The 27,403-nt window shown below is 37.8% G+C and overlaps 1 protein-coding gene across 1 annotated transcript in view; it reads right to left on the reverse strand.

Moving 5' to 3' along the window:
• LOC103802057 (dynein heavy chain 5, axonemal-like) overlaps nucleotides 1-27,403 on the reverse strand; it is a 158,752-nt gene that overhangs the window by 11,743 nt on the left and 119,606 nt on the right. Inside the window, exons 68-73 of the mRNA XM_009074495.1 lie at nucleotides 27,201-27,365; nucleotides 22,322-22,589; nucleotides 19,145-19,266; nucleotides 17,598-17,945; nucleotides 12,127-12,315; nucleotides 4,170-4,302 (exon numbers count right to left, since the gene is read on the reverse strand). Coding sequence (XP_009072743.1) covers nucleotides 4,170-4,302; nucleotides 12,127-12,315; nucleotides 17,598-17,945; nucleotides 19,145-19,266; nucleotides 22,322-22,589; nucleotides 27,201-27,365 — 1,225 coding nt within the window. The remainder of the gene's footprint in view (nucleotides 1-4,169; nucleotides 4,303-12,126; nucleotides 12,316-17,597; nucleotides 17,946-19,144; nucleotides 19,267-22,321; nucleotides 22,590-27,200; nucleotides 27,366-27,403) is intronic.

The following is a 27,403-nucleotide window of genomic DNA, read 5'->3' on the forward strand; positions in this document are numbered from 1 at the left end:
CACCTCTTAAGAAGTCCAGAATTGACATGTCAAACTGCAAAAGACAACAGGAGGCATTTGGAATTCTTACCAGGATGAGAAGTAAATAATGGATGAGACCTGTTGAGCCAAGAGTAACTACACCACAAGACATACTAGACTCATCCCTTCCATTCCTCTCCATTCTTCAAATGGTTTCCACATTGTTACATTCCACTAATGCGCTCACTAAGTGCTCTTAATAATTTTCAAATAAAATCCTCTCCAAAAGTGAGATACAAGCCTCACACACACACACTGGAAGAGTTAGTAAGTTGAGAGCCCAAGATCTTTCACTTCAAAATATATTACCATCATCAGTAAGCCAAACTAAAATTCTGTTAGTGTTAGCAGTCTTATAGAATTATGAGTCAAAACAGAACTTAATCAGACATTGGGAATGAGCCCATATTCTTCCCTTGCATGGGAAACTACCTTTCCTGTGCACTCCAGCCAGACTAGTTTACTGAGCTTCAGTTTTTTGTCGCATAGGTTAAAATAAATTACCAGCTACCTCTGTTGGCTCTTTTGGAGTTCAGTTATATCCCTCTTGTAAGGTGCTGCATACAATGAACAGAAATTCCTTGCAGCATCATGATGCAAACACTACTTTCAAGATCATGGTATTCTGAGTTGGAAAAAAATAATGAATCATTACCTCAGGCTTAACACACGAGTTTGTGTAGATAGCATAAAAATTCTAAGTGAATCCTATACCTTATGTAGAACAACATTGCCATAGAATTGCTGTATTCCTAGGAAATACACAGGAAAAGGACTTCTCTCTCCTAACTCTGCAAGTACTGTGCAAGTAGCAGTGACTGGGATCATGTGGCACGTATATGATATGAAAGGATAAAACCCCCCAGGGTTTCTCGCATGGTTTTCACTTGTTCATGAAGAAGGCAGTTCCAAAGAATTAGTTCGAAAACACAAAGCTGTAAGGTACTAGAAACAAGTGCCAAGTGGATGCAGTTCCTTGACCAAAGGTATAAATGAATGAGTTAAGCATTTGTTTCTTTCACAAGAAGCCATTGAACAGAATGTTAAGTGGGTTAAAAAGAATCAGGATTAAAACCAAACTAAAAGCTGTGCTTATTTCCATTGCCAAGGATTTGATACTCACTTTTAGTGCTACAACAGGTATGCTCCACTTGATTCATGGAAAACACTCATGGGGGATTAGAGATAGCTCCTACAGAATCTCTCTTCTCCCTTTCTTCACCAATAGAACATCAGGGTGCCATCAAAACACCAGTCACTTCAGTGCATGGGGAAGTAAAGAGCACACCCCAAAATATCATGGATAGACCACATTCAGTTCCTCTGTGCTCAAAAAAACTCTAAGAGGCTAGGAATAACTGAATGGGTCATTAGATTTTACTGCATTTACAGACACTACGTTCATTCATGGGAGAGGGGGTTTGAAGCACCTGCTCTACAACTAACAGCTAGGGCATTACTATTCTGTGCCAGAAGTCTCTACACTTCCACAGGCAGAAGGCAAGTACACAGGAACTCTATAGCTTCTATACTGCCTTGCAAAGAATATGGTCACCTTCTGCCAGGGGCTCAAGATCTGTCGTAACCCAGTAGGATGTGGCATTTTGGTGCAAGCTCTTTGTCTCTGAAAAGATTTCTCTGTTTGGAACAGCACAGCCTCTATTTAGGTCACTTGAGAGGACAACCATCATTGCTGTTTTCTGATTTATGGTGAAGCTCTGTATTATACCAACTGTGAAATAAACTCTGGGCAATCAATAAGTAATTAAAACAGAAGTGATGCTTGGGACATAAGTGAGAGTTCAAAGGGCAGCTACAATTTCATCCAGAAGTATCCCTCCAGGCAGCAAAGTTTATTGGTGGAGATGCAGGTTTGTGGGGCATGTTTTCCAACATGCTGCACACGTGGTAACCATCCTCACCCCTCCCAAAAGCTCAACACTGCTTAATCTGCCCTCTGGATAGAGGGACAAAACTAGCTCTGTTAATTCCCTCTACATCCCTCATGTTCAGCTGCACATGGGCTCTCCCTGAAGAGAGCTTGACAGTACCTCACATGTGACTCGGTGAGCAACATTAAAATTACAAGGTTAATCTATTCTCATCCAAACTGCAGAATCAAATATTCAGACCTCCTTTCACAAAGCTACATGGCACGACCTAAAGATGCGTTATATTCTTAAACACAAAATTTATTTCAAAGTTTAGAGCTGCTAAAAGCATGTGTTCAGGCCTTAATAGGTTCATGAAGCTAAAGCCAGATACATGACCAGGGCAGATGTCAAAAATCACACGAACTGTTTGAGCAGGCAGATCAGTTTACCTCACTGTAAAGAAAAAGAAGCGCCTCAGATGATCTGAGATCGCAGTTGACTAGTTTGGGGAGGAGAATGCAGTATGAGGGTTCAGGGTTTTCCCCTTTGCTGACATAGAGTGCCTAAATGTTCTTTCCATCCTCTAATTAGAAGTCTACCATGTGCACTTGATGTACCATGAGTCTGTCAGAAACCATTAATTGTTATTGTTAACTATACATCCAATTATGCGTTCAGAGCAATTTTTCACTGTGTTTAACTTGCTTGTCCCTAAGAAAATTATGTTTAAGAGAATTGCACGTAAGTTACAGCATTAACTTGATTAAACATCTGGCAGAGGACTGCGCCCACTGTGGAACTGAATAAGAAGTGCAAATAAATTATGCTACTCATCCACCCCTCTGCAGAGCATTGTACATACTGAGGGTTTGAATATGTCTGTCACAATCAGGGAAAGATTCATACTTTCTTGGATGGAAAACATTATTTTAATTTACTTGTAAAGGGACTCTATTCACATATTAAAAGGAACTTTCAGCTTAGTATTGAAACAAAGAACAATTGTTTTTTCCAGTTTGGTCTTTGCATATGTTATTCCAGGATATGAAAGCTTATTAGCCCTGGGCACATTTATGAACCTCTTTCCTACATTCAGATTATAGGCATGATGTTCTGAAGCATGCATTGTTGCCTTGGTGCATCATAAAAATGGTAGCAAAAAAATTCCTTTTGTTTCTTACATAACAAAAGTTCAAATTTTAAAAAAATCTCCCTTCATGAAGCACATTGTCAAAAGCCTGGAAAATGCCAGTAAGACAGATCGCAGTACTGCCATCAGCTACATCAGAAGGAACTAGCTTTGAGGCATTCTGATCTGCTCCCCTGGGGACAGTTTGCTGTCTCCGATATTTTCTGCCTCTCTGCTGGAGAACAGCAGACTCGAGTGAGATCTTAACCAGTGGAACCGAACCACTCCTGCTTCATTTTAATTTACTGTTGACTCAAGAATCTTGGCTGAGCAATAGTATACTTTTCTTCCTGGATATTTCAACTCTTGCAAATGAGCAAAATGGGAAGTGAAAACAAAAAGCACACAGTAACATCATCATCCCTTTTTTTCCCTCACTCCTGATCAAATTTTCTGTCTGCTTCTAGTTGCCTGTACTCTTGATTTAATGTAACCACATTCACCATTGCTCACTTTCAGTCAAATACTCCTGTCTCTGAGAGAGACAGAGTGTTGTTGCCTGCCTCTTGTGATGGCTAAAAGAAGAACCCTATCTCTCTCTTTTGACTGTCCCTGCACTCACTTCAGCTTCCATTTAGAGACATGCTATTTGGTGTAACCAGCTTCATGAACATTGCAAATCCCCCCTTAAATTAGAGTCTTTACCACCTGGCCTCCTGAGTGCCTTGTCTCTCAATTACTTAGCAGCAACACTTCTACCTTGTTCTGTATCATTATGCCTCAGCTTAATTTCGTAAATGACTCTGGTACACGACCTGTGGATCTAATCACGCAATTCAGCTCCTCTGAGCTCTATAAGGATCAGGAGAGAATCACAGAAGTGTAGTAGAGCTGTGGGACATGAACTGAAATGCTGAAGTACATGCATACAGAATAAATTTAGGTGGAGTGTCCATAGAGATGCAGCCAGAAGCCTTGAAGGGCTGGAATTAGTAGTTATATGATGAAAAGAGAAAAACTGTGTGTGAGAGAGAACAAAAGAGAAAGGGAGGATAGGAGGTGAATTATTTATTTAGTTATATAGTATAACCAACTGTTGTAATAAATAGAGCATCTTAATTAGAATGTTTAATATTGTAACTTACCATCAATAGCCAATTTGAGATCAGTCAGTGTAGTTCGAACTCTTGATATAACATGTTGCATACGGTCAATTTCTTGACGGAGAAATATGTTTATGGGTTGAAGAGCTCCCATCTTTTGAAGCTGGGCTTTCACCTAAATAAGAGTAGTGCAATGATCATCAAATTTAATCTCCTGTTTCCCGTGCAATAATTTTTGAAAGCATAAGGATATTTTTCAATTGTAGAGCAGAGTTCCTGAGAAAAGAAACTTTAAAGTAACAGATGGTCATTCAAGTCCTGTGCCAACTGTAAGACTTAGCAAACTGTGACTCATTAGCTTACCAAAATGAGCTCCTCCATCATTCTAAGGAGGGAAAGTTCCCTCTTTTTGAAGGGACACAGCAGTTCCTTCTGTCCTTGATAGGCTGCAGGGTCTTAGATCTTAAAATAAAGAACCCACATGCTATATAAAACCATGTTTCATGGTAACTTCTTCATATTTCTAAATTGTGCTAGGTGTACTTTCTCACCTCTTCTTGCCCTGCTGAGTTGAAATAATGCAGCAAATGGAGTTCCACTTGACAAGAACAAAGATACATAAAAGCTGCTTCTTCCAATAGCGTGTGACTTGCTTATAAGACAAAATGCTCGTGGATACTACTATTACTAGAGAGGCAAAATTGCCAGGAATAATACAGATGTCACGCAATTCTGTTACACCATTATATGTACCACTTTGTAAGAGGAATTACTGGCCTTTTAAATTTTCAAGGATAGCAGTTTCACCCATTTTCAACAGAGAACATTTTCAAAAATGGAATTAGTTGTCTGTGTCACTTAAGGCCATGCCAGAGCAACAGCAACAATAGCACTCCCTGTCTCACTTCAGCATATGATCCATATACAATATGTTTCAGACATGTACTGTATGTTCCATGTATATCAAAGATCACTGTATACAACAATGCAATAGAGGATTTAATGACACCTGCGAAAATCATGGTGCCTATACCTCACATAGCAGCAGAATTCTTGATTTTTAAAACTTTCAAGTGTTTTTCCCTAGTGACTCAGCTTTAGAAAACCAATGGCCTTCTCTATGTACTTGTTGCCATTCGGACACATGCATCATCTTTCGTATTGAAGCAGTATGAACCCTGATCTTTGCCATAGTCACTCCTTCCCTCTGCAGGTGAAATTCTGCAAGGGAACTCTGAAACCAGGGCAAGATCTCAAACAGTAAAATACGATCCCACATCTAGATAGCTATATGGCCATTAATTTCTTATAAAAGAGCTAACCCATAGGATCACTTTGCTAAAATAAAAAATTAAGATCTTATTTTGAGCTTAGTAACAATAAATGAAGAAAGATTTAGAAAATCTGATCTTTCAAAGAGTAGAATGTCATTGGAATTCTACTGTAGCCACATAGAAGACAGAAGACTTGATATAATATGTACTATTTCATCAAGGCCAGAAGTCTTCTGGATATTCTTTGTGGTTTTTTTCAGATATACTCATACTCTCATTGTATACATTATTATGTTACTATACATTACATACACATAATAAACATTACTGAAGATCCTAGTATTACACTGAATAGCGAATTTATGCAAGATGAATATCATATAGCAGCTGAGTAGTTATAATCACTAGTGTAAATATGCAAATGCTTTGACAATTCCCAATTCTTAAGTTTCAGCTCCAAGCCCAATAAAATACTTTCTCAATTTTCTATGCTATTTTCCTTGGGAGACAGCTATCAGCAAGGTTATTCATCATATTTTAATCACAAGGACCCATGAGTTCGTCAGACAGAATGTCCAAGAAATAGGTGCCAGCCAATTATGCTAATGCTTTGCAGTGTGACAGTATATTTTACAGACTGAGTTAATGTGCTCTTCCTGTAAAAGAGAAAAACTTACTAAAACTGGCTATCACAAGACTAGAGCTGAGACAATAAACTTTTTTGATAATCCACATAATGAAGTATTCTGATGTTTTTCATACCAAATCCAGAAAAAAGTCTGCTTTCCGAAAAATTCGGAGGAATTGGCAATTCTTCCTCTTTCTGAAGAGTAAAAATGCTTGATTTTTTTTTCCAGAATGCTTAGAGGTCCAAAAGGAATTATGCAGAACACAGTCCATGCATTTTATCATTTAAACAAGAAATGCATGGGTTTTGTCTAGTTTGCAAAACATGTTTTCTTTTTCGCAATCATTTAGAGGAAGAATTTCTCCCATTTGAGGAAAAATTGTATGGAAGATGCTATTAAAGGGGTTATTTTCCAAAATATTGATATTTATGAATCTGCAAAGATTTAATCAATATTCTAAAATATTACTGTACTGATAATCATACAATTTAACTAGTGAATTCTCAGAACATAAACATTCTTCTGATATATTTTCATGTACTTACAAAAATACCTACAACATTCTGAATAATGCAGTGAGCCAATAATGTGGAAATTTGCTAATCCATCCTAGATATGTTCACAGCACTCAGCCTGGAGCACCAAGCATAAGCAGATACCAAAACTGAAAATAAGTTACATACTTCCTACCTTATTGTATACAAACCAATCGTGATCTATAGTGAGATTTACTGGGTGTAACATATTGCATTTCTTGGAAATCTTACTGCTAAGATAAATTTTAAATACAAGCTCTTAGGTATGATTAACTAGTTTTGTATTAGAATTCTTATCAAGCAATCATATGACTTACTTCCAGTGCTGTATTTATTATGACATAAAGAGATGGATACTGACTTACCGTGAAAAAACACAAAACACAAAACTCATTAACCAAAATAGCCTTTCTGAGATTAATACACTAATTCCATAAAGCCCACTTAGAACATCTCCTTTTCATTATGCAAACAGCTGTCATCCAGCATAAAACATTGTGATTCAAGAAAGGAGCTAGTAAAATCGTGTTCTTAATAGCTTTGTCTACATGATTTTGTAATGCATATCTCTACTGTGTCAGATTCCTCTATGCACATTTCTTAGCTGTCCTCAGGTCACCAGCTCCTCTGACACCACATACTTTATAGGGCATTCAGCAGAAAAGCAGTTGCTGAACTCATGCCATGAGCATAGATCAAGTTACTGTAGTAGTGACTGCCTATCATTTTCAGTAAATGCCATTATTTTCAATTAGACTTGGTTACTTGCTATATTCTCTGTCAGCAGAAATGGAAAGTCCATCATTCTGTAGACGGACAAGCCAAAACTCTTTTCAAGTGGTGCCAAGGACCCCTTCCCTGCTGTACACTAGGAAGTGCATGGTGAAATATGTGGAAAATAGATGAAGCTCTAGAGCTGGATAAGCATCATCTCTGATAGGGTTGGTAAGTAAACCAGAGACACATTATGGAAGCATTTATGTTAGTGTTTCAGTTCAGACCCCAATTTAAATTATTTTTTTTTGTAGCAAAAAACCTGCACTAAAAACTAGACTTTAGGCACACAAACTGACTTAGTTTTAAATTAAACTAACCCAAAAGGTGTGCTTCAGGGTCTACAGGACTTCAGCCACTAATGGCTGCTCAGCCTAAAGGCCCAAACTAGAGCTAGACCAAGGCAAATTCCCCAATAAAACATGTAATGCAGACCTGGGGTCCTCAAATGAACTCCTATTTCCATGCAATACTTGCTAATGTAGTCATAGTCTTGGTAGACTTCATGGCAAAATCAATACTACAAAAAATATTTAAGGGAAAAACCATTGCTACTTGCTATTCCATAAAAAGCTGTTTTTCAAGCTGCAAGGATCATTTTTATTGTAAACTTCTCTGTGTGACAGGCTGACATTTATTCTTGCATCTGTCTTCACTCACATGGACTGACTGGACCTAATCGTTTTACCACTAATCTCTCTGTTACCTGTGAGGTGAGACCCAGAAGCAAAAGAGGTCACAAAAGCAGAATTCTTGCTCTGAGAAAAATGAGGACAGTTTTAGGTCAGGAGGAAGGTTTATTTTGCTTTTCCATCACCTGTGTCAGACTACAGTCTGAGAAAACATGCAAAGGTGACTCATTTTGTTTATAGTCTTTTGAGTAAATTACTTGACTGGTGAGAAGAAGCATTACAAGAACACAGCTACAAAAGAAGAAGCATATATCATGAGGTAAAATGGTGGCCCTGTTTTGAAAGGTCTTGATACCGAAGTCATTGCCAAAGGCTAATAATTGAGAAATGAAGGCCTCTCTGTGACAGCCTGAATTTTCTCTGGATTCACAATGTATCAAGAGAAAATACAATTCGGAGCTCTGAATGTCAGCAAATAATTGGTTTCAGTACCATCTGTCCCTAACCTAATCTGTTGGGGTTTTAGTTCTGAGCAAATTCACTTCATACTTTCCAAAGGGAACCACAGGTACTGATCAAAGGTAGCAAAGGCACCTGCCACTTTCCCCAAAGAGGATTTGCTTTTAATTACCTTCATTTGTTTCCTAAATTTTTTGTTTCTTTCCTCCACTGATAGCGTCTCTATACCTGGATTTCCAAAGACTAACATGCTATGTCTTTACTGCGGCACAATATTCTTCTAAAACCAAACCCAAGCTGCACTGATAGGACTAATGTTTTTCTTTTTGCTGCTCTTATCCAATGAGGCATGCACAGAAACTCCTTCTGACACATTCCTTCAGTCTCTTACAATTTAGGATATTAGTTTTATTTCTTTCAGAATTGTTAAACTGATCTAGTAGGTAGTAATGTCCTGAATGACCAAATGTTGACTTATATTGACAAACAATATAACTCACCTCATTCCCTTTTTTCCTCAGACATCACAGGAAGTAATTACATAATCCATTTCACTCCTTACACTTGCAAGCCTAATTTCATTTGCAATATTGTAGCTTCTGCTAAATTCTGTTGCTTCTTCTCTCACAGAATATGAAAGAAAGCCTTCATTTCTCCTCTGACTAATGAAATTCTTGGTTACATGTTAGAGAGCATAATACTATTTTTTTGTTTTGGTATTTTAGACATCCAGGATTTTTTTCAGTTCACGCAAATTTTCATTTAAAAATTTAGCTTTCTTTACAGCTCATTCCAGCCGTCTCTGCCCTTTCTAAGAGGTTCTGGAATAACAGAGTGCCAGTTCAGATGAGACACATTTGATACAGATCACTTTGTTTATGGTGTAGAGGTAGTCGTGCTCCTGGCACATTAGCCACAGCAAAGATGTGGAACTGTGCACTCATAGAAGAAAAGGGAAATTCCCCTACTACAAAGAAAGCATTTGTAAAGACCAAATCAAATTCTAAGATCTAGAGAATGAGAGAAAAGGTAAGTCCATTTGGCAAAATGAAGAAGGTAATATTGAAGAAACAGGAACCGGAAGAAATAATGTCAAATCTCATGACACTGCAGAAGTAAAATCTGAAGTTTTGGTGCAGCTGAGACAGCCAAAGAGATATACAGAGGAACACATTATTACCAATAATAAACTATTGAAAAATAACCAGAGTAGGTTCAGAAAGTCAGAACAAAGGAATAACTACCATGATACAGAAACAAAGCATAATTTTTGGATGTTTCTGTGGAAAAACACCATGCTATCCATTGGTAATGCAGACTGCAGAAAAAGGGCGTAAGTAGAGCAGTATAATTAATCAAAGTGAAATGTAATTCACAGATCAAGATGCACAGAACCTGAGAAAACTAGATATCACCAGGAAGAGTTGGTATCTACACTTACTGGTAAAAGAATCAAACAAACTTACATCCTGAGCTCAAAAACTTTTTACTAGAAATATAGAAAGAAAAGCAGATCCAACAGGACATCCTCTGTATGAATTGAAATCTCCTTACTTGAATCATAAGAGAACAGCTGTCTAGCAAATTGAAGCAAAAGAACTTTCCTTTGAAGCTTGTAGAAGATGTAAGAGAAACAATATAGAAGCAAAGAAATTCTAATTGTGAGCATCATTATAATGGTGATTGCTTGTAAGAAAATAAAACCTTGCATGTGTGATTGGCAGATCATGAAAAAAGATAATAGCATGTCATACTACTGGATGATGAGACTGAAAGAGCAATGAAAACAATTGGGCATGATTTTTTTTAATACAGTCACGTGGAAAAGTATGTATCATACCCAAATACATAGGTAAACTAGAGACAAGAATGAAGGGTGGAACTTCCAAAATAAACCCTCCAGGCTCTTTGCCCTTAACTACAGCTCCAGGCTCCATAACTGTTGTCTCCAAATCTAAGACATTCGAGGAGGTGACTGTGTGTGGTTTGTGTGGATAACCTGAGTGAATAAAGCAAGAAGGAATGAGAGTGAATGAGACCACGATTAAACATAAGAAATGTCAGAGAAAACCAGCATTTTTTCAAACTATTTAGAAGTTAAATTTGGATTAAATATTTGGGTGTGAATTTTACAAGACTAAAAGCACTGCACATATTTCCCAGGGGTAAGACCTGAGGTTAAGACTGCTCTCTGGTTACAATTTAGAGCACAGTATGTACTACAGATGTCTTCTAAGTATTCCAAATTCTTCAGAAGGAAAGGAGTTGGCAGTTTACAAGAGAATGAAGACATACTCCTTGGGAGGATTTAGCAAATATATTGAAAAATATTATCTCAATACGCATATTACCAAAATGGCAAAAGCACATATTGCTACTCAGGCATTCAGTATTTTACTGCTATTGCAAACTGAAAAAAACCACAATTCTAAGGAACTGGATGAAACTAGAAGAATCTACTTCCATGAAAAAGCTTTATTCTGACAAGAAGGATAAGGGAAAAGGACTGAAAACAGTCCAAGGTGTAAACCATAGCTGTAGATCTAAGGTGCAAATGAATACATTTCTTAAATTAGTAATTAAGTATTATTATGACATTACTATATTTTATTTTACTTGCTATTTCAAATATTTATTTACTATTTAATAATAATATAAAAACTAGAAAGTTTACTCCATTCTTAGCTAAATTCTACAAATAAATGATTTATATGCTATCACTGAGAATCACTCAAAAAGCAGGTGACAAAAAGTGAGACACAAGCAGGGATGGATGGAAAAATAACAATATGGAGATAGATGTTAGGAAGCCTCACAAAAAAAAAGTTGCAGATTGCAAACAGCATGCCAAGAGGAGAATGAAAAGAGAAGTTTTGAGTTATGCCAGTACAGAAGAGGCTATTTATACAAGACATATCAAACCTGAGATGAATGGTAGAACAGAAGACAGGAAATATTGCCAGGGCCCAAAGACTATGGGTTGTTACCTAAGGGGCTATTCTAAGCTGACCGGAAAAGAAAATGCATCATGCATAACAAGTTGCAATACTGCATACTGGGCACTCTACAAACTTGAACTGCATGGGGTGAAAAAAGAACTATCAGTGCAAAACAGAATTGTGCAGAATAAAATCATGGCAATTAGGGGGTTTCAACATTTACTGTTCATGAAACACTGGGAAGACACCAGATCCTACTTACAAACTGATGCAAGAGTCTTTATGCTGGATTTTTCCATTTAATGATATTGTTAATCAAAAATTCAAGAAAAGATTGACAAATACATCTCTTATAGCTCAAATTCCAAGAAATCTGGAGCATGAAGTGGCCAGTGATAAAATCCATTCTTCATCATGGTGGTATCATAGCAGGACTAGGTAAATTGAATGCTGTATCACTATAGGATCACCAGCCTTTCAGAAAGAGCCACAGGGGTCCTTCTGTAAGTTACTAAGGAAGGCAAGAACTTTCTAAAGTCTCTAATGGCTTCTCTGATTAAGGTGACTAATTAAGTGGACTCTAGCATTTGAAATATATATTTCTGATGTAGGAATATTTTAGATAATAAACCAAGACAGACTATACATAATTTTAAGAGCTTTTTAAAACACACCAGTTAAATTTAAGCAGCACAATAAACCCTAAACATACATACATGCACACATAAAACATCTGTATTATAAAGTAACACATACCTCATGAGGGTTATAATCTGGAGGTAACTTCTCTAGCATCTCATCAGCAAGACGCTGCACCACTGCTTCTCGGGTTTCCCCTCCTCCAGTACTGCTGTCTTTGGGCTGGATGCTCACTATTGTACTTAGTGTCTCATTAGCCAGGTTGGTCTGGTAAGTTATATCTGCATTAGGGTGAAGTCCAAATACCTTAAAGGGAAAAAATAGGGGAAAAAATAATATGTGGTTTTCCTTCTAAAAATATATACATGAAAGAATGCATGAAAATGGATAAACAAGGAAGAAAATTCTCAGCTCTATAAAACAATAGACATGTCAGTCAATTGTTCAGTGGAAGTACATCCATTTAACTAGCCAAAGACCAAGCTCAATTTACACGAAATTATTAACATAGGTTGTTTATACAATGGCATTTTCATATATATCAATGTTTAGGGTTTTTAATTGATCTTCTGGCTATCTTCACATAGATCATGCTGTGGAGTGCTATCAGGGGGTACCAACGGAATCCTTTCCACTGGTCCAGACTACAGTTTGTTAGAAATATGTCATACGTGGACACTAGTTCTTTGTCTCTATGGGTCTCTTGCTGTTTTATCAGCTCAAGTAGAAGCCCCCGATAATCAGACCAGTTAACATTTCTAACATTTTTTGTCTTACTCGGTCTCTTAGGGTTATTATAAGGCATGTAGCAGTGAGTAAAATACTGCCCATATTTGAGATATCTAAAGATGGTGATATATTTAGGATATTTTATGGTTTAGCTATTTTTGGTTGAAGCTTACCCCTCCTTCTCCTTCTGTTGAAATTGAATTGTTTCATTTAAGACACAGCCAGCACAGAATTACTGCAAAGCTGCCCTTTGTCTGAATGATAATAGCTTTCTCAGAAACTTCCACTGAAATATCAGTAAGTCTATAATTGTCAGATTGACAATTGCAACTCTTCTCCAGGAGGAATTGTATGTACTGTGACTGATTTCACAAACCCTTATTTAATTATAGCTATTAACTATCTCTCACAAACTTTGAACCACTGATCTGACAATGAGGAAAGCTCACCCTCGAACTGAGCACCAAAGCCAAGCAATCTTCTGCTCTCATTTTTCATGTTTACATATTTTACATTAGAATAGGTATATTACAAGAAGACAGTTCTAGGAAACAGTATTTACACACTCTGAGGACAGAATAAAAAGGGCCATTTAATATTGTTATACTTGCAAATCTAGAAACTCAGAAACAAGGGATATAAGTGGCTGCACTAGTGCCAAAGCCAGTAAAGCTGTGCTGATTTACATCAGTTGTAGCTTGGATCCTTACAACAGTACAAAGAACACAGTACAGACCTAATACCACATGTGAGAGAAGGTGTGACTATAACTAGCATGCAATTAGATTCCAGATAGGATTTAATGTTTTACACAAAGTGGTTTACTCAATCTGAGATGTAAAAAGTGAAAATACCAATGCCCTTTATTACTCTCATATTCTATGAGGAAGGAAATACACATTTGAACATACACTCTTTTCTGTTTTTTCTCTTGCATAGTTGAAGGTTTATTTGTTTCTTTTTGCTCTAGCAGATTTTGTAGCAATGTTATAGCCCAAGTTAGAAACATGAATATCTGCCATTGTGAATGTAAATTGGAAAGTTAGTCCAAAGCTAACTTAAATATTGGTGTAATATTAACAAAGACAGACCTGTTACATGGGAGACAACCCCTGTCCTATGGTTTTATGCAAGCAATGTATGAAGATGTAAGAAACGAGTGGGTGGACCAGTGTTCTGGATATCTTGTTTATTATCCAGGAGCCAAATCTCTCATCCTTTTTGATACAAAATCTCGGGGATTTTGATTAAAAAGACAATGCTGCATCCTATCTTTCTGGGGTTTTTTAGCCTTATAAATCCTCAAAACCAATTGCTAAAGGTTTACACCCCTCTGAAATCAAAGTCATTTTCAAAGGGATTGCTGAGTTGGGTTGCCTCTGATTGGATGCCAGGTGCCCACCAAAGATGTTCTGTCACCCCCTCCCCAACTGGACAGGGGAGAGAAAATATGACAAAAGGCTCATGGTCTGAGATAAGGACAGGGAGACATCACTCACCAGCTACCATCACAGACAAAACAAGCTCAGCCTGAGGAAAGTAATTGAATTTATTACCAATCACAACAGAGTAGGATCATGAGAAATAAAACCAAATTTTAAAAACACCTTTAAAAACCCCACCTCGACTTTCTTCCTGGCCTTAACTTCATTCCCAAATTCTCTACCTCATCCCTCCCACAGCAGAAGGGAGAAGAGGAATGGAGAACAGGGACTGTGGTCAGTTCATCACATGTTGTCTCTGACTCCTTCCTCCACAGGGGCAGGACTCCTCACACTGTTCCCCTGCTCCAGCACAGGGTCCCTACCACACCCATGAACTTCTCCAATGTGAGCCCTTTACATGGGCTGCAGTTCTTCAGGAATTCTATGATTCTAAAAACTGAAAGTTGAGGAAACAAAGATACAATCTTTTGACTAGCACAATATCCTTTGCGAAACAAAGAAGACTGGGTGATTAAAAGGTTAAAGGTTTCCATGAGCAATCTTGACAGACTTTGGAATGACAGAAGAAAGTCATAGCTTTCTTCCTAACAAGTGAAAATGTGAAGGAGGAAAAGATGTTTGCATTCCTGGACTTGATCCTATTTACATAAAAGTCAAAGGTAAAATTCCCCTACCTCAAGCCATACATACGTATTTTTTACAGGTATCAAAACACTTTAAAAATACATTGCAGCATTGTGAGATAGGTTCCCAAGTGCTTAGAAAAGCAAATCCATGAAAGTAGCACCTGAAATCTGATAGAGTCAAGGTTCATAGACTGATAGGAACCACCTCATGAGCTGGGCTCAGATGGATCCCACAGGTGCACTGATATGACTGCATTTACCCTCACTTGGAAAAGTGTATCACTGCTGGCATAAATACTTAGGCATTCTGCTTTCACTGCCTCCAGAGATTCAGAACTTTTCAAGCTTATTTCATGACCTTGGAAGCTTCTCACTCTCTCAGCCAGCACATTATCAGTAACTGAAAACCAGCTTTTTTTCTGTTCAACCCTGTGTATTTAATTTTAATAGAACTTGCTTCCAAAGACATTTATCAGATTAATAGAAATAAGACAGAAGTCCAGAGCATTTACTTCTGTTTCGATTTTAACTAATTTCATCATGTGTGCCTGTACTAGAGGGAGCAGAAAGTTGCCATCCTCCAATCACTCTGACCACTGTGATATACCCATTGTTGGGTTATGTAAAAGTGGTTGCAATCAAGAGATACCCTGCACCCTATCCCCTCAATTCATGGCAACATCCACATCTTTCTGTTGTCAAAACTGAATAATCTCCCAAGTATATCTTGGAAAATGAGACTATATGGCTTTTTTATTTTCATTATTTCCCAGACTGCATGTCTGCTCAATCCTGTACAGAACTGCAAAATCACAAAATAGTTTGGTTTGGAAGGGTCATCTAATCCAGCAGGGTCAGCTAGAACAGGCTGTCCTGCACAATGTCCTGTTGGGATTTTGATGTCTACAAGGACTGAGACTCTACAACCACTCTGGGCAGCCTTGTCCTGTGTTTGACCACCTTCAGCATTAAAAAAAAGTGTGCTCTGGTTGCCAGATGGAATTTTCTGTTGTTTAATTTATGCCCATTCCCTCTTGTCCTTTCACTATGTATTATTGAAAAGACTCTGGCTCCATCTTTACACCATCCCAACCAGTATTTATACACACTGATTGGATCCCACCTGAGCCTCCTCTTTTCCAAGCTAAAGAGTTCCAGGTCTCTCAGCCTTTCCTCATACAGCAGATATGTGTCATCTGACACTTATCTAACCCATACGTTTTCAGCTTGTCTGTGAACTTGTTATAGGAGCTAATGTCAAAAGTCTTACTAAAGTTAAGCTACCTCATTGGTCATCTCAATTTAGAAGGCCAGCAGGTTGGTTAAGTATAATTTCTCCTTTACAAATCCATACTGGCTACTCAAAATCATGTGCTTGTCCTTCATATGTTTGGAAATGCTTTGCAAGAGGTTTTTCTCCAGCACCTTCCCAGGGACTGAAGTGAGGCTAACCATCCTGTGGTTCATCAGATCTTTCTTCTTCACTTCTTGAAGATAGGAGTGGTATTTGCTCTCTTCCATTCTTCAAGGATGTCTTCCAATCACAGTTACCGTTTAAAAGTAATCGTGAAAAACATGAAAAATACATCAGCCAGCTGCCTCAGCACTCATGGGTGCTACCCATGAGGTACCATGAACTTACATACATTCCATTTGTTTTAATGCTCCCTAACCTGGTCCTCTTCCAACAGGGCTAAGTTCCTTGTTCTGGACTTTTCATCTCAGGGGTCTGGGATTCCTGGAGGCCAGTTTTACTGGTAAAGACTAAGGCAAAGAAGGCATTCAGGCTTTTCCGTATAGTTTCTCAGAAGTTCTCCTGCCCCATTCAGCAATGGTCCCACATCTTCCCTAATCATCTTCTCATTGTTTGCATGTTTGTAAAATCCTTTCTTGCTGCCCTTCACATTCCTTGACATATTCAACTCCACTTTGACCTTGGCTTTCCTAATCCTATCCCTGCAAGTTTGATTCTTGCTGGGTCAACCACCCCCATTTCTACCTCTTGTACACTTTCTTTTTATGTCTGAGTTCAGTTAGAAGTTTCTTGCTCATTCATTCAGGCCTCTTGCTGCCTTTGATTTCCTGCTTCTTAGAAGGGATCTTTCTGGAGCTTGGAGGAGATGATCCCTGAATATAAACCAGTTATCCTGGACCCCTCTTCTCTTCAGCACCATATCCCATGGGATTCCTCCAAGCTTGAACAAAACCTTTGAAGAGGTTGAAGTCTTATAAAATCCAGGGCTATGGTTCTTCTTTTTGCTCTACTTTCTCTTCATAGGATCCTAAACTTCACCACTGGTCACTGCAGTCAAGGTTGCCTCCAGATTTCTCATCCCTGACCAGTTCTTCCTTGCTTGTAAGTGTTGGGTTCAGCTAAGCACCCGTCTTTGCTGGTTCTTCAGTTGTTTGTGCCAGGAAGTTGTCATTAATGCACTCTTGGTTCTTCAGTTGTCCGTGCCAGGAAGTTGTCATTAATGCACTCAAGAAATCTCTTAGAATGTTTGAACCCTGCTGTATCACTCCTCCAGCAGATACCTAGGGTTGTTTAAAGTCCTCCACGAGGACCAGGGCCTGTGAACATGAGACTTCTTCCAATTGTTTGAAGAAGGCTTCATCTACCTCTTCCTGGTCAGCAGATCTACACTGGATATGCACTATAATGGTCTGTCTGTTAATCTTGACCTATACATACATGGTTATGGAAAGCATACCAGATTAAATTATTTATCTGACAAGAATAAATTATTTATCTGACAAGAACTCCCCTTAACATATTAAAATATTTTACCTCTGGTGTATCAATCACTGGCAATTGCTCTATGTACTGGAGATAGTCTTCAACTGTTTTCCCTTTTGGAATAACATAATCTTTGTAGAAACAAAATTTTTCACTAAACATATGCTCTCCAAACCACACTCTTGCATATGTATTCAGCAGTGCTTTGTCGAGATCATCAGTTACACGGCCACCATACTGTACTTCTCCAAGCATATAGCGAACACAGTTCCAGTTCACTCCATATTTAATATCCTTAGAATCCAAATGATTCTGAATGAATTGCACACTGGCTGTGAAGTCTGCCTGATTAAATTCATAAGGAATATTCCAGCCCAATGGACCAAACTTTCGTCTTTCCTGTAAAACAGATAAAGGTAAAAGACTGATTGATAGTAATTGTGAAGAAAACTTAAGTGCAGAAGAATACATGAAATATGCTAAGAACGCAGTAGTCAAGCTGGGGCTCTATTTCATCAACTTAAACCCCCCAAACTTTTAACACACACGAGACCACATGCTTGACTAATAAGTAGCTGAATATCTCGTCATATGAACAAAGAATAGGAATATTAACATTTTCACAGAGTAAAAATCTTCTTTTTTTAGGTGAGGCAAATCTGTGAGCCTAGAACTACAGTTTTTGAATTTCAAAAATTAAACTCCTGTTTGAGAAAAGAGTGTCCAAACTCATCAGCCCTGATCATTGTCTGTGGTGTTCCTATGAACTAGATATATTCATATCACAGCTGTCTCAGCATGGTCCGGATGCAAGTAGGATAAACAGCTTCTTAGGGAATCATTTACAGATGCAGTTGGCAGTATGTAGCTGTCAGGGCAATATCTGGTAATAAAAAGTTTTTTAATTTCCATTAAGAAAGAAGCGATGGGCCAAAGAAAATCATACCACAGGCTTCCACTGGACAACAATGTATCAGTGCATGGATGCCACAGAGCTAAATTAACCAGGCTCCAAATATAATCTAAAGACACTGCAAAATCTATTGATAGAACGATAAAAAGTTGTGGTTACTCTATAAGATGCTGTATTTAATGGAACTCCTGAAAGTCAAGACCCAAAATCATCTTCCACTTTCACTTCCTCCTAAATGTTTCAGAACAGGAAGGATTTATATTCATTCTCTTAGACCTTTTAATTGTGAATGCAGCAGTTTAAGACTGTGGTTTCCCAGCCCAAGCTGTAAATTGCTTTAATGTGCTTTTCTGATTTAAAATATTAGTAAGAAAACCAGTTAGTTGAAAGACAGATCACACATTCATGTCCAAAGACTTCAACAGAAGAGTGCTCTATTTGATCACTGGTTAATTGCCTTTTTGTTGCCCTGAAATACTGCCCCTCTTGGAGGTACAAAACCAACATTAGCAGAGCTGTAAGTTCTAAGACAGTTGCAGTAATAGAGGTGTGCCATTTTCTTTCTTAATTTGCGTTAATATACCAACATGGGATTTCCTTTTAAACATGTTTTTCATTTAATAACAAGGTTCATTAGTAAATGAAACATGGCTTTATGACAGAGGAAAAGAAATATATTTTAAACCTGAACAGTTGTGTGAAGAAATGCTACAGCATATAGCAATGGTTTCCACTGTGGCATTTTGCTCACTTCTAGCTGATCCTGAGTAATAGCTGAGTATGTTCGTTTTAAGCCAGCTTTCACACCTGGAAGATAAGTACAAAAATGCAATATATGAGCAAAAAAAATTTATGGAATCCATAAGTCCAACTTCTATTAAGCATAATACTCTATTCCAATTTACAGTATCATCTTACTTATGCCTACAAAAAATCTCGCAGAATCAATTATCTCTTCAGCTCGCAACTTCAATAACATTTTGTTTGAGGTAGATAACACAACAAATTCAGTTCAGGAGTCTCAAAGGAATTAAAATTAAGTAATCATATTCTAAATGTTCCCAGTAACAACTGAAATAGTAACACAACTATTCAGCAACTGTGTGGCAATCAAAAAGACACCTAATGTCATATGAAATACAGCATTGAGTACCCAAGAGTTTGTTTCAAGGTTTACTTTTAAAATAACATTAGTTCTACCTAAGACAATTTTATTTAGGTTTGATTCCTATAAAAATAGCAAAATTCTCTATGCAGTTTCTCCAACTGGTATACAGGCACCAAGCTGTTGAGAAAGAACCAAAATTCATAGTGGAAATACTATTACTTGGGGACGTTTTTTTGAACACTGACATTTGATATCCCAGGAACAGCTTTAGGCAGTTGTTACTGATACAATCTCAGCTTCCATGGAATACGTAAGCCTAACTACTCCCAGATGCTTTCAGGTAGCACTACTGAAACATCATCTGCCTTTGGCAGACAACCCAAGCATGAGTTACTGACATCAGGTCCCTCTTATGATATCTTCCACCTAATCAGTTTTACACAAGTCTAAAAGGAGAGATTTCAAGTGCAGTGAATAGATTGCCCAAGTCATCATACTTCCTATGACACAATAAAAGTCCTTTTGCAGCTTTCTTTCTTCACAAAGATCCTGTAGAACAGTATTCAAGCAAATAGCTTTTTAAAATATTTTAAGGGTACCACATTGTGCTATCAATATGGCAGGACAGTATTACAAAACTAAAATTGTTTATATTTTGTCCTGGCTTTAATTGTCACACTGGGCATATTTCTGTCACTAAATGCAAGTTCTAAATTGGCTATAACTTGACTTCTAAAATAGCCTATAGGAGCTATAGGGTGTTGCCATCAGAATGATAAGGAGTGGGCTGCAGTGCAGTAAAAAGATCCTGAACACTGTATTAAAAAGGTGGGGGGAGGAGAGAAGAGAAAGAAGTATGAAATTTTTAACAACACACTGACTAACTGGTCTCGAGAGCAAACTATATACGCTGAAAAAGGATGTCTTTCACAAGATCAAACATTTTGTAGACATTGTACTAATGTTCAAAGGAAGATAAATACTGACATGAGATTTAAATGACTGAGGATTTAAATACGAACTTGGATAAAAATTCTCAGCTCCTACTGACGTCATTAACTGAAATCAGTGGGAACACATATATAAATGAAGAGCAACTTAATGCACTGCACAGTTAGTTAAAGATAATTAAAAGACAAAGTAAGTGTTATGACTGAGGACTTCTTGTTACCATAGTCTAAAATACAAAGTAAACTTCCTTCATCATACATAAGGAGTAGATATAAGGTAGGGTAGTACGTTGCCTCTATAAACATATGAGGAATGTCTGCATGTAGCAGCATAGTTTAGGTAAGAGAGAAACTTTCAAGAGAGCAACAGGCTAGAGATTACTGGATATTTTCATATCATATCAGCTGATGAAACCAAATAGTTGATGTCAGAAGGGACCTCTGGAAGTGACATTGTACAACACCTCTTCTTGAAGCAGGATCAACTACAGCTGGTTTCTCAGCGCCGTGTCCATGTGGGTTTTGAGGGTGGAGTCTACAAACTCACTGAACAAGCTATTCCAGTATTTGGCCACCCTCACAGTGGGTTACGTTTTTCCTGATGCTGAAGATGAATTTCCTGGATTTCCATTTGTGTCCATCACCTCTCTTTCCATCATTTGGCACCACTAAGAAAAGTCTTGCTATTTTCTTTACTCATTTCCATCACATATTTATGTGCATCGATAAGATATCCCTTCTCTCCTCAAGATTAAACAATCACAGCTCTCTTGGCCTCTCCTCATATGACATATTCTCCAATTGCTTCAGTATCTTTGTGGCCTCTCATTGGACTCATTCTCTCCATATCTTTCTTGCACTCTAATTAACAAAGAAACATGAGGCAGAGCTGCTAATTAAGATGTGGAACGCACATAGTGCTTCTTCACATAGACTTCTTAGGTTAGGAAAACTGGGGTGTTAGAGGCCTAGAAAGCATGAGATGAACATCCTAGTTTGAGGAAACATCCTGGAAGAGGGAAGGATCCTGGAGGTAGGGGAGGTGCATGGAGACAAATGCCAGGGGATGCCCAGGGACCTAGGCGGGTAGTGTCCAAGACTGGTAAGTAACCAAAGTAACTTTATTCTTGACTTTCCTAGACCAGCACCAGTGTTTCCAATGGAAATGTAAAACAAGATGAATGCAATACAGGAGGCTGGGAGCATGAGGGAGTGAGTGTGTTAAATAAGCAAGTACTATACAAGCCTTAATCTCATCAGTTCTTAAGCAAACCCTAGTATTCAGATCCATTGTGAGTTCTTATTAACTGTCTTGCCTGTGACAGAGGCTAAGGGCAGCTCACAAATACTTGAAGGACAACTATACAGATGTTGGAATCCATCTCCTGTCAGCAGTGCCAGATGGCATAACAAGAAGTAACAGCCACAGCTATACACTGTAGCTTTGAATGAGGTTGGGTGGTCAGAGTCACCCCTTTTCCTTACTCAGCAGAGCACAGGATCTGTCTCCTTGAGTGGGGTCAACAGGACAGAAAGACAGACTAATGAAATGTTCTAAGCATTCGCCACAGTTTCTACACAAACAACAAAATCACTATCAATTTGTTACAAAAACAAACAATATCCATTTTCTTTCCCAGAAGAGTTGTGCTTTACACATCTCAAGACTGACTTACACAGTGCTGTACTTAGAAGATGAAACAACTGAGAATAAAACCTAAATCACTGTGCAAAGTATAGTGACACAGAGGGGGTGACAATGGAAAGCAAGCCCCAAAACTCAAAAAAAGGCATGGTTTCCTACCTTGAGGGGGATCGTTGGTAAATTTTATAGAGGACTGTAAAAGACTAATAGGAAACTCTGGGTGAGCCTCTGTAGTGATCCAGGTTCTGAAGTCTTCACTCATAGATTCTGTTGTTGTGATGGTGTCCATTAATTCAGTAAGAAAATCCAAGCCAAGGTGGCAGTTCTGTAGAAGGAGCCATCCTCCATCTTGCATGCACTGATTTAACAGGTGCCTGGCATGGACTTCCTGGCCCTGACCCATTGAAATGGCACGACATGGAATGTTCTGGAAGGAAAAAAGAATCTTTTATATGTAGCTCCTTAGAATGATTATACATATGATGTATTGATTCTGTAGGTCCGTGTGTAGTGACATAGTAACACAAGAAACCTGCCAATATCAATGGAGCTTGATTACATTAAAACAGAGTGAAAAAAAAAAAAGAAAAAGAAAAACCCTCCAAGGTGATTTTATATTCTATCTGTTCGAAAAAAACTACACCCACTGGAAATAATTATTTTGCTGGTCTAGCAAAGTCAATGGGATAAGACAACTGAAACATTTTCCCTTCCTTTTCCCTACTTTTCCAAAAAGAAGCAGGACATACACACAGCAACATAGCTGCCTGACCATTGTTTTTCCTATGATGTGGACTACCTTGAGATGGGCAGACATTAAGGCTTCAGAAAATAATTAATGCACAGTGCAAACCCAACAATTCTGGTGTCTTTTTACTGTCTGAATATATTTAAGGTCCATGAAGCAGACAGGACAGGAGAGACACACTAAGTTATTCCTTAGGAAATGTCCTGTCTTGCTAAATGGTGGCTGTGGAGTCACTGTTTCAGGGGATTCTAGTTTGGTGATCTGCTAGAGCTAGCAGACCTAGAGCAGATCTAGAATCAGAAGAGACAAAGCTTATAAATTCAAACACAAGAATTCTTGAATTTTATGGAGTCTTTTCTCCAGAAGCTATGGGAGAATAAAGTCAGTTGTTCAGAAAACCAGAAGATGATACAAGCTTTCACAAGGGAATATGAAAAAGACAAGGTTGCGATCAGGACCACACAAGTGTGGAAGCAACATGCAGGCATTGTTCTTCCATGCTCATTGTTCTTACTATTCTTATTATTCTTATTATTCTTATTATTCTTGCTATTCTTATTATTCTTACTATTCTTGTTAAGTAAGCAGCCCCCTGGTTGGCTGCCTGACTCCTACCGTGGAAAACAAGAATTATCAAACCCAGTTGAGCATGTTATTCTGCATACATGCTGAGTGCAAAAGAATTGAGGAAAAGACTTTGTTTCATGGACAGTTTCATGCTCGAGACCTACAGCTGAGTATCCCTCATGCTGTGAGTGATGAGCTACATAAAGACTGATCAATCTGGGCATATCTTCAGCTGGCTGAGAGCTACAAAGGTTAATCTTAAGCTTTACTACTACTGGGACTCTCTCACTGTGAAACAAAACAGAAGACATCCACTCCTAAAGTGTGGACAAGGCTGCTCTACTTTTGCAGAAGAAGGTTTAAGCATATGGACACAAGCTGTGCTGGGTCATTTGGCCTTAGGGTCAGAGAATGGGCCCTGACCTGGTTTTACAGAACAGTATAAATACAGCTGCTCTATATGATCCTCCACATCCTCACAAGATTTAAGGAGAAGAGAATGCCAAAGATAAGAAAGCAGTTAAATCCTACTCTCAGGTCAGTAAAACCTGAAACTGTAGCTAAAAGAAGAAAAGTTAAATAGCCTGTGAAGCTGGCAATATGCTGGAGGAGCAAAACCTCTACTTTTTCTAAGATGTATCTGAGTACAGCTAGCACTGCTATGTCAAAGACTACGACTACTCCTGCATAAGAGTGCATAAATATTCAGCTGGTACATTATTCCCTAACAAAGCATCTGCTCATAATTTGCTCTTCTCAGTAATGCTAAACTTCAAATGTACAGTCATTATAGGTCTAAGAAACATAAAGACAAGGAAAAAATATTTTTCACTACGGATTATCCTCATTTCACTCCTTCTGTAAGAACTCTATTCAAATGTCTGCATAGAGAATGTATCTTTCAATAGTGAGTCATACTAATATATCTGTGTCATCTTAATACCTCACTATCCAGATGAAAATAGTAGCATTTTAGTCACTACAGTGGGCCTGACAGTTGTGTTGATGGTTCTGTGCATCATTCCTTAAAAGAAGAAACTATCTCTACAATAATAAAAATACCTGGTTTTAATGGACAGAAAGTGCTAGGCATAGTGAACTCCACTTTAATCCAGAAAGTTAAATTTTCACTTCTTCTTCAAGTGAAATTAAAGAGGGCAGAAATTAAGATAAAGCTTGTTTGGCTTATAAACAAGGTTCTATAGCTCAATAGTCACAGCTATTGTTTCCATTTCTTTGGGAGAAGGCCACTTGAACAAATAGGTTTTGGAGTGAGAAATAAATTCTGGACACAAATTTGAACATTTCTAACTGCAGATAATTGTTTTATACTGTTGATATCATACTTAGTTGTACCACCAGTACTGAGAATCCATTTTAGGACCACAAATCCTGCCTGCAAGAAATCATTGAAAAATAGGCCTAGCATGTATTTTGGAAGGTTTTTATCATTAAGAAGAAAAAAATAACAACAACAACCCCCCCCCAATAAATGGGATACTTTTGAGGTGTAGAATCACATATATACCAAGATAACAACAACAACCCCCCCCAATAAATGGGATACTTTGGAGGTGTAGAATCACATATATACCAAGATCACATCTTTGGTACAGCTAACCTATGTTAAAGATGTAGTCTGGAAAAGAGCAGAGAAAGCCCAGAGAAAGACAGGAACTAAGTACAATTTGTTGACAAACTAGCAAAAGAAACATGAAGCCCTCTTGCAAATGTTTCTCAAAACTGCAAATTATTTATAGATACTTTTTCAAAAGATAGAGGACTACTGAAGTGCTTGTCAAATTCCACAATGCCAATAGACATTTTTATTTTAAAAAATACCTGAGTTTGCAGTTTGATTTGCAGAATTTGGATGGCTTTTGTAAACTCGAAAGATGTCTATATGCTGTGTGGTTATATCTTTACTTCAAGAGATTAGACAAGAACTTTGCAGTAAAACACTGTAGTTGATGTTACATTTGTAGCTGACATTACAGTTGAACTTTAGGTTATGACAGCCTGGCTGATGTTTCCTTGTTCATAAACCATGTGTGAATGAAAAAGGCAATCTATTTAGCTCTTCTGCAACCTCGCTTTCTATTATTCTATACATGTTTCTTACAAGCATGAAAACACATTAAAATTGTCCACTGCAATATACTTTTGGACTGACAGCAAAAACTGCTGTCTTTTAACAGTCACAATCACAGATCACCTTCTACCTACCAGGACTTCCCCAGACATTCTGTTCTGCTCCTTGCAAGAGTGACTTTAAGTGTCCAACCAACTTCAAGTGGCTCTATTAGGAGGTTAGTGACCCTTGTCCCCTTTCATGGCCAATGAGATAGAAATACTGAACCTCTCAATGCAAGTCAGAGTTAAGTTTCAGTTGTATGCTCTGAATTGCTTTCAAATGAGCCAGTCTTTCTCTTTATTGAACGCAGAAACTCTTACTGGAGACAGGGTAAGTACCTATCTAGGAGTCCATTTCACAGGCCTTTGCATTCACACCATATGCTGTGAAAACAGGAATCCAACCACAAGCATCCCGTGTGTTTACTTGAACTTGAAATAGGACAGAAAAATAGCTCATATCTAGTCTATACAAGTTCTTGCAGTTAATTTCAAATCTCCTTCAAAGTCAAAATGCTTCTCATATTTTAGGAAAAGGAAATAGAATTACTTTTTTTTAAAAAAATAAGAATACAATTGTCCTTCCAATTCATTTCTTCAAATAAATCTGAAAGTCTTGCTCACTCAAATGCTGTTCTTCTCCCTCCCTACATCTGTGTATTACTGGGTATCTGTCTGCATAGTTTTGGGACAAGGATCACATTAATGACTTCAGACTAAAGATTCCTAAATTTAACCACTTAAGTGAGAGTTAAATCACAATTTAAGCAGTCCTCAACACAGCCAGACAAATTAGAGTCCTGATTTTCAAAGGAAACAAGCATCTACACTTTCTAATTAATAAGCTAAAGAGATTTGTGGGTGCTCTCTCCTTTGCAAGTAAGTCCTATTTAGTGCATACCAAAATCCTGCACCATTAAATGAAGATGCATTCCAATGAGAAGGAAAGTTTATGGAGATCTACCGTGAATAACAACTTCTTGGGAAAATTTTATTTGCACCTACATTGTGAAACATAAAACAAAGCACAGTGTCTTAAAATGATGCTGCACTCTAAGAAATGTTGAAAATCTCCATCAAGTGAACTGATTAAATGGTAGGGCCTTCAAAATAATTTCAGTTGTTATCATATTATTTATTTTTTTTCTGTATCTTCCTGCAGTCAGTATTACTGATAGTTCCTACAGTGAATGCAACACAGTACAAGCCACAGATATTGCTTTGCTTTCATAGTTCAGTACATTTACTATGCAACAGACTATGATAGTTTGCTGGATAAAGATGGAGGACTCATTGGAATTGAACAACTGCAAAAAGCAAGAATGTGATGTTTCCATTTTCTAGTAAATTCATTTTGGCTACTGGTCAAAAATTAACTTCCAGAGAACATTAGGATGAATGTAAATATCATTATTCAAAGTTCTATAAAATGGAGAAATACATTTCCAGTGCAAAGACAGATAAAATGCCTTTATCAGCTCTATCAACACAGTTTAGAAGGATACCTGTGATTTTGCTAGAAATACATTTCCAGTGCAAAGACAGTTAAAATGCCTTTATCAGCTCTATCAACTCAGTTTAGAAGGATACCTGTGATTTTGCAAGACGTTCTATGTTTTCAGTGGGGTCAGACCCCACTGATAAAAAGCACGTCAGAGGTGTTCGACAGTCACTTTCTGCCCATATTGCTTCCATGTCAAGAGTAAATCCTTCTGCATATTTCCCTCCAAGAGATTCTGCAATGTAGTGTCGAGCCTGGGAAAAAAATATTACCAGAAATATATATATATATA

The sequence above is a fragment of the Acanthisitta chloris genome, unplaced genomic scaffold (genome assembly GCF_000695815.1).
Source record: "Acanthisitta chloris isolate BGI_N310 unplaced genomic scaffold, ASM69581v1 scaffold8785, whole genome shotgun sequence".
NCBI classification, from domain to species: Eukaryota; Metazoa; Chordata; class Aves; order Passeriformes; family Acanthisittidae; genus Acanthisitta; species Acanthisitta chloris.